This window comes from Olea europaea, chromosome 15, assembly GCF_002742605.1.
Source record: "Olea europaea var. sylvestris chromosome 15, O_europaea_v1, whole genome shotgun sequence".
Taxonomy (NCBI): domain Eukaryota; kingdom Viridiplantae; phylum Streptophyta; class Magnoliopsida; order Lamiales; family Oleaceae; genus Olea; species Olea europaea.
Genome location: NC_036251.1, coordinates 5734077 through 5742067, shown reverse-complemented (window position 1 = coordinate 5742067; position 7991 = coordinate 5734077). Strand labels below are relative to the sequence as shown.

The following is a 7991-nucleotide window of genomic DNA, read 5'->3' as shown; positions in this document are numbered from 1 at the left end:
GAAGCGCTATACACGAAATTTTTCCAACTTAGTCAAGTTTTTAATGTTATTGTCAACATTTGACAGTGTTGAGAATGATAGTACAAATATCATTCTCGACGTTTATAAACGTTGTGAATGACATTTATACTATCATTATCGACATTTATAAAATGTCGAGAATGAAATGACAGGATTCCATGCATTTATCATCTTCTTCAACTTCAACTACCATTTTTGTAAGAATTTATTCCATCATAAATGATATTTTAAATATAGAAGTATATTATCTAGCTAAGTTATTTAAGATAAATTGTACAATAAATATCTACTCAGTGTTTGGATAATTTCATCCATTGAAGGGAAAAAATACCTTATAAAAAATGAGATTTGAATATATATAACTACTAAATAAAACTTATAAAAAAAAAAAAGAGAGTTCAAAGAAATATACCTTCGACCGAAAAATGATGAGAGCTTAATCAACTTCAAATTTCGACGATGGTAAATTTCTTCACATGAAATAAAATGATTTCTTTGGAGTTGGAATCATATACTTCTTTGTATTTGTTAATGGAATTTCTACTTCTTCTTCATTTGTTCTAGAATAATTGATTAAAATCTAATTAAAAATGTAGGCAAGTGGACTCACCTAAGTAATAGCAACATTATTGTGGCTTCACATAAAAGCTATTTGCTCTTCTCAAAAATTGTACCAAATTGATATAAGGGTCTGTTTGATTGCAAAGATGAAATTTGGGTGGAAAGGAAATGAATTTCAGGGAATTGAATTACCTAGAAATTATTTTTCTGGGAATTGTAAATTATTGTGTTTGATTAGTATAATTTTCCATGTAAAAAAGGTTGAAGTAAAAGTATTTTTTGGCGTTCGTTTGACTTTGTTTTATATGAAAATTGTCAATTTAAGGGATATCCACTTCTACCATTGTTCATAGAATTTGTTTCCATTGCCAACAAAAAAAAAGGAAAAAAAAAGATCAAAAAATCATCTATATTTTGGTGTTCTTTTGGCTTTGTTTTACATGAAAATTGTCAATTTCAGGGATATCATCTTTTATAAATGTTCCTAGAATTTGTTCCCATTGCCAAAAATTAAAATAAACAAAAAGCAAAAAAAAAAAAAGGTGGAAAACCAAAAACCACCTACCCCTTAGGAAAATAAAATGTGGAAAATCACGCTTTAAGGTGTTGTATCTAGAAACTCGTGGAAAATTCCCTGAAAAATTTTGTCAATCAAACAGGCTAAAAGTGGAAGTTGGAATTCGAATTCCAAGTTCCATGGAAAATTTCTTGCAATCAAACGGGGCCTAAAATTGATTAATCTTTTCATGAGGGTAAAGTAGACAATTCGATATAGAAATTGGACATTTTTGCAAGGATTATCAAAATATGACACTTTTCAACTCACACCCCTAAAATTGGTCATTCTTGAAAATGCCTCTAAAAAATGTTACAACAAATCTAAATGAGTAATTGGGGCCAAACAGCGGAGTTCTATAGACGAAAAAGTGTACCGCTTTGGAACAACCAAATTTCGCAACTTAACTAAATTCATTCTCCAACAACAATTAAATGTATTTGTTACTCTTAGAAGATTATATTGAATTGAAGAAACTAAGATGAACCATAAATGAAATGTATGGAAAATTTAAAGAATTACTTTCATTTAATTGTTTTGGAACTTATCACACAATGAAAATAAAGTGACCTAGTGAAAAATAAAGAATTCAAGCAAAAACCTTAAAAACACAAATTTGAAATTCACTAGAGAAAGAAAAATCAAAGGGTAATTGGTACAAAACGTCCCTACCTTTCTCGTCTATTGTGAAAAACGTCCATATCTTTCATTTTTTGGTATTTTTGCCCCTATTTCCACCTTTCTTGGTGTTGAACGTTCTTTTCACCAATTTTGGATAATTTTACTCTCCATTAAAATAAAATAAAAGGAAAAAAAAAAAAGGAAACTACAAATAAGTAATTGCAACCACAACCCCCAATTTTTAAAAAATTACAAATCAGTCATAAATATATACAAAATTTTCAATATAGGTGCCAACAATCATGGAACTCAATTTCCGGCACCAAGGCCACCAGATTTTAACACAACCACCATCTCCTCATCAACCCTAAAATCCCCATGCAAATTCTAACCCCAAATCCCAGCAAAATCAAGCCAAAATTTGCCCAAGAATCGCCTCTTATGCACGATATTATTGTAAATTCGACCAAATCCATGGATGTCCATGTTCCATACAACCCACAAGCTGCTCAAGCTCACTAAGACACATCCATACATGTTCCAATTACAGCAAACAACCCAGAAAATCGAGATTTACAACCAATTTTCGAGTCAGCAAACTCATGGCCAACAAAACCATTTTTCGGCAACGATGGTGGGACCTATGATCGCTGACCACCACCACAGGACACTACTCATCATGGCGTATCTACTAGGCATATGGGTCTTCCCCAATTTGGCGTTGAAATGGCTGTTCGTCCAAAAACAGTGAACACACATGGAAATCGGTCTGATCCCCTTTCAATTGGCATCCTCCACGACTCCAATCTACAAATTGCATCAATCAGCATGCAATTAAAGGCCAAATGACGCTGAATATGGATTTAATTGCTTCAATTCATCACCCAAATGCAACAATTTTGGATTTGACCTCACGGAATGTGCGACCGCGTGAAGAGAATAATTCTCCGTCAATTCGCGAGTCTAATGTGTCATAGCATATGAATCAACATGGGTAAACTCAAATTCAAGCCCAAAAAATACTGGGTAATCGTTCAATTTTAGAAATTACAGTACTCGTTTGCCAAATTTTGCAGTCAAATGGTGTTTTTACACACTTCAAGAAGAAGGAATAGAAATTGGATGTCATTTGTAATTTTTTTAAAATTGGGGACTGTTGTTGCAATTAGTTATTTGTTGTTTCCTTTCTTTTCTTTTTGTTTCATTTGAATGGAGGGTAAAATTGTCCAAAATTGGTGAGAATGATGTTCAACACTAAGAAATGTGGAAATAGGGGCAAAAATACCAAAAAATGAAAGGTATGAACATTTTTCACAATAGACATGAAACGTAGGAGCGTTTTGTACCAATTACCCAAAAATAAAAACAAGAAGTTTAATTAATTCCAAGACGTTTAAAACAAAGAATTAACCATTTATTTATAGGGTTTAATCGAAAAACTAGTCCAAAGGAATCAAAATCGTAAAGAATTCAAAATAAATTAAATAACAAAAATAGCACTAAAACATAAAAAAGCAGTTACGAGTCCTACACGAACTCGGATGACTAAAATCCAACATATGTGAGGACAAAAAATTGAGTTCAATCAATCTCGTTATTTCCTTACCAAACAGGTATTATGAATCCAAATCTAAGCTCGAACACAAACCTAAAATTTATTATTTTTCGCTTTTTCAGTCTAATCGAGCATTTTCATGCTACAAGTCAAAAGCACCATCTTGACTATCAAGAACATTGATCAAATTTCTAATTTCAGTTAGAATCTACTCATCATTAATAGACAACATCTTTATAAGCGAAAAAAGTTATAACTCAACCTCTTATCATGCAATATGTCTAGTTTTGGATACCAAATATGGCTCGGAAGCAAAATAGGATTATCGTATGCAAAGTTCAAAAGAAACTAGTTGTACAAATTAAATGCAGTAATGAAAAATAAGTTCAAATGAATCTTAAGAAATAAATAAGAGAGAAGAAAATTTAAACATGAATCAATATGATTTCCACTAGAAAATATAAAATGCTATTAGAAGGTACACTATACATCTTTCTTTCCTTCTCTTTTCCTTTTTGACTGTAAAAGTGATACTACATATCACATAAATTCATATATTGGTAGCACTTGTGATCATCATACCCGCCTTTCAATTATCAAAGCTTTGCCTGTTCTTGAAGTTGTTCCTGCTCAAAGCATCATCAAGTTAGATAATCAGCATTCAATAAAACTCGTCATAGAAAATGAAAACTGGGCCGGGAATATATAAATTTGTTGAGTGGGAGTTAAACTCAAGAAGATGAGAAAGAACACAGAGATCAAGTTATTAAGATGTACAAAAAAGTTGCCAAATCTTCTTGTGGCACGAAAAGAAGTTCAAAATTAATAAGCCAAACATGCTCTAAGAGCATGTACAGACAAGGAAACAGACAAACAAGCACAATTTTTGTAAATGGAAACCCGGTTATGCAAAATAAATTTCCTGGAAATCCTTATAAAGTTATATGATATACTATTCAAACCTTAAATTTGACACACACACACTGTAAATATGGCATACTGTCTACCTTTCCCAATGCAGGTGATTACACGAATTACTTTATCATCTTAATCTTAGAAAAGATGAACAAGATTCTTTCTTCTCAGAGACTTCATAATTGGCAAACACCCTTACCTCGTTTACTATAAATTTCTTGCGTGAAATCTTGGCCTTGTTAAGCATATAGAATCTATATTTTGATAATTTTAACTAAAAAGAAATGACAAGATAAGCTAACCTCTGTCACAAAGAATGCGTGAAATCCATACGGAACTCTCTTGGGCAGTTCAACAACAGCAACGGGATCAGGTGACATCGTTTTTGCATCAATTACATTAACCGCTGACTTTCTGAATAGCATCACGTATGAATTTGGTTAAGGATATTGCATTAGGATTTGCTATTAAAGCCCAAAGTAAGATAATCCAAACCTCACTAGACAGAAAATAAAAAGTAAACAAAAAATTATTGCCAAAAAGTTATCTAAAAGAAATTAGACTAAAATAAGTTTGGCTAAGCTTAAGAAGTTTAGTTTCAATTAGATGGTATTGTATTGGTCAAAATTAAAAATAAGTAAAAATAGTCAAAAGAGTTGCTTTCAAAATCAGCAAACAAGTCTGGAAACAACAGGTTAACTTTTGATTGTGCTTAAAAGTTACTTTCTAGAAAGCAACTTAAAAAGTAAGTTTGACTTACATTTAAGCATGGCAAACAAGCTAAGGGAAACTTCGATTAATATATTAGAGGCAGAAAGGTACCCAGTGTTCTCATCATGTGCGAAGAATATCAAGTAGCCATCATCTTCTTCAGAAGTGGTACTAGGCTGCCGAGGAATAAAGATGGCTTCTGAACCAAATCTTCCAGGTCCCAAATAAAAAATACCTTCAACATTTCCTCCTACTTCAAGCTTTGATTTTCCAATCTCCATTTCCTTGTGTAAATCAAATTTGATAATCCCACTTACCCTAGCAATAGTATCTAGTATTGTTCCATATACATACTGCTGTTTCCTGAATTCCAGAAACATCTATGATTATGCTGATAAAAGCGTGTGAACTATTTCACAGCCTTTAGAAACATAAAAAATAAAGATGGACAATGACTTAGAAAAAGAAATAAAGTCGACAAGTGTTCATTATTAAACATTCAAAAGATAAGTGCAATTGAACAAAAATAGCAACAATTAGATCCAAAATTGCTGAAAGTCATTATGTTTCATGCAATGCAAACTTGTCTGATTCAGCCAAATCATTGACAATTTTGTTTAGATTTACCTGCCAGTGAAGTTTTCATTCACCCTCGGAAAATCTACAGCTGGAGCAGATAATTTTTTCTGCAAAGCTAGTCCATTTTTCAAGTTGAACCTCATCTCATACCTGACAAACACAACTAAAATCGGATACATATTTCAAAGAATAGAAAGGGAGAGAATCTTTAAATTTCATACAGTTCATTGGTGAGATTCTCGAGCCTTTCTTTTACACTGCTATTAACCATGTCAAGATCTGGATTCTCAAGACGACAACTGATGAGGACAACTTCATCTCCTTCTTCCCAAGCATTAGCTGATAAACAATTCAAAGTAAAGATAAACATCTTTCAGAACTGGAAATGTCAAAACAACACAAGATTCTGTTGATACGACTAACCTGATGAACCCGAAAGCTTTTCAATATAAATAATGATCATAAATAAAACTTGATGTCTTCCAGAGCTATGTGAGCTAAAAGTTGTATCCCTCTATCTGACATGCATTTCCATTTCATTTCATTTTATTTTATTTTTGGTGGGATGGTGGGGAGGCCGGGAGGGGGAGAGAATTAGCAGCCTTCTACTGAATGTATAAGAAATGATATCATCAAGAACATGTAGAGTTGGAAGCAACTCGAAGGCACATATGAGATTCTGTTGCTCACCATTGTGGAATATGAAGCAATTTGGAAGCTCAAACCATGTGATTAGTAGCTCATTCTTTGCATATCGTGGAAGGATACCAAAACGAGCTTTTTTTGTGCCATCGAAAGAATATATTAACTTCTTTTCCTTTACCATCTCCTGAAATATGACACTGAATAACTGAGATATAATGATTGAATTCTGTTAAGAGTATATATGTGTATTATATGCATTCTACCTTTCATTTAGTGGTGAGGGAAGTTTAATCTTTTCATTCTATTTAAGTTTTTTATTCTTTTATTTGTAAATGCCTTGTGGAACTACCAACTTTTATTAGAAGACAGCAGCAATACAATCGATGTCTTGAAATTCAAGTCCCAGTTTTCACGATTTGCTTATTTGTACTACAGAGTTATGTTAAATCACTATTTGTTACATTATCATTTAACTTTAAAGAATATTTTACGATTTTTTTGTTAATACAGATTTTTGGAAAACTTTAATTCGATTAAAGGAGTCACTAGAGAAGAGAAGATATAATTTAGTAATCAAGAAATCAATTTCAAGTTCATAATTATCTGAAGCGTATTAGTTTCAAAGTAGTAAAAGTTTCACTAGTATCAGAATTAATTAATGGTACAGATATATAAAACCTTACAGCATCCCTTTTTATGAGTAAGAACTAATATTATTCTCTTAGTTAAAGACATATTGCCATAAAGGGAAAGTAGATAATTATTTGCAGGTAGTTAGAGAACTGAAGTAAAGATTAAACAACATATAGAGAAAGCAAAGCCAATCGCACTAATTTGAGCGGTGGAAATATCAAATATGTAAATATCCCTTTCATTAAGAGTTGAAATTTCTTTGATCAGTTTGTCTGGTAGACTGGTACAGATACAATAAATCAATGGTTTTCTTAAATAGTTGAGAATAGAATAGAGAGAATGGGACAAGCATTTTGATCTCAACAACAGTGTGATAACAAACGAATATGAAATTGAAAATTGGTGGAATGACCCTACAGCACGTTTTATGTCGAATTAATTGGAACAGACATTATGAGCAAAAATCGATATTCTTGCGAAATCACATTACCTTTGGCCTGAAATATAAAGGGAGATCCATAAAAATTGCGTAATTTTCAGTAATGGCAAAATCATGCATCATTACAGGGCCGGATATTGTTATTGGTACTGGATCATGCATTAGCCCATCCTTTGATATAACTCTGTATGTGAGATATGGTGGCGTTTGTGAATAGCCAAATGTAAACATTTCCCCTGCTTAAGAAGTTTTCGTAAGCTAAGATGCCATTTAATGAACAAAGAAAGGGAAATCTATAATTAACTGAATATCTAAATTATTATTTTTTCCGAATACATATAAACATTTCTCGTACCGGTGAACGGGTCAACCTTAGGATGAGCAGTAAATGTATGTGTCAATCTTTTATCGTAGTCCAGCATGCCAATGGTTTGCAGATCTCCATCTTCTAGAACTTTTATTGCATCTGGGCAATAAATTGAAAATATTCAAGCCAAAAATGGATTTACACTAATTCTTGGCCCTCTTTGTTTCCAAAATGCAACTACATGACAATGTTCGATTGTCTCTGGCAAGAGTTCAAGCACCATGCCGAAAGCAAATTAACATTCCAGGTTTGAGATGAGACGTAAAAATGAAAGAAGGCACTTAAAGAGCGTGATAGTCTAAGCTTAAAAATCTACTTCTAAGTAAGTTATTAACAACTAAATAAGTATATTTTAGAGTTTTGACTATAAAATTTATTTTCGGTCAAA

General features: G+C 32.3%; 1 protein-coding gene across 5 annotated transcripts in view; it reads right to left on the bottom strand.

Moving 5' to 3' along the window:
• Positions 1-3644: 3644 nt before the first annotated feature.
• The window catches only part of LOC111409941 (carotenoid 9,10(9',10')-cleavage dioxygenase 1-like), an 8386-nt gene continuing 4039 nt past the window's right edge, over positions 3645-7991 (bottom strand). For all 5 annotated transcript variants that reach the window (XM_023040068.1, XM_023040067.1, XM_023040070.1 and 2 more), the window contains 8 exons: positions 7592-7702; positions 7288-7472; positions 6210-6348; positions 5741-5858; positions 5568-5669; positions 5052-5303; positions 4532-4643; positions 3645-3940 (listed from right to left, as the gene is read on the bottom strand). In XM_023040068.1, coding sequence (XP_022895836.1) covers positions 3911-3940; positions 4532-4643; positions 5052-5303; positions 5568-5669; positions 5741-5858; positions 6210-6348; positions 7288-7472; positions 7592-7702 — 1049 coding nt within the window. In that variant the 3' untranslated portion in view covers positions 3645-3910. The remainder of the gene's footprint in view (positions 3941-4531; positions 4644-5051; positions 5304-5567; positions 5670-5740; positions 5859-6209; positions 6349-7287; positions 7473-7591; positions 7703-7991) is intronic.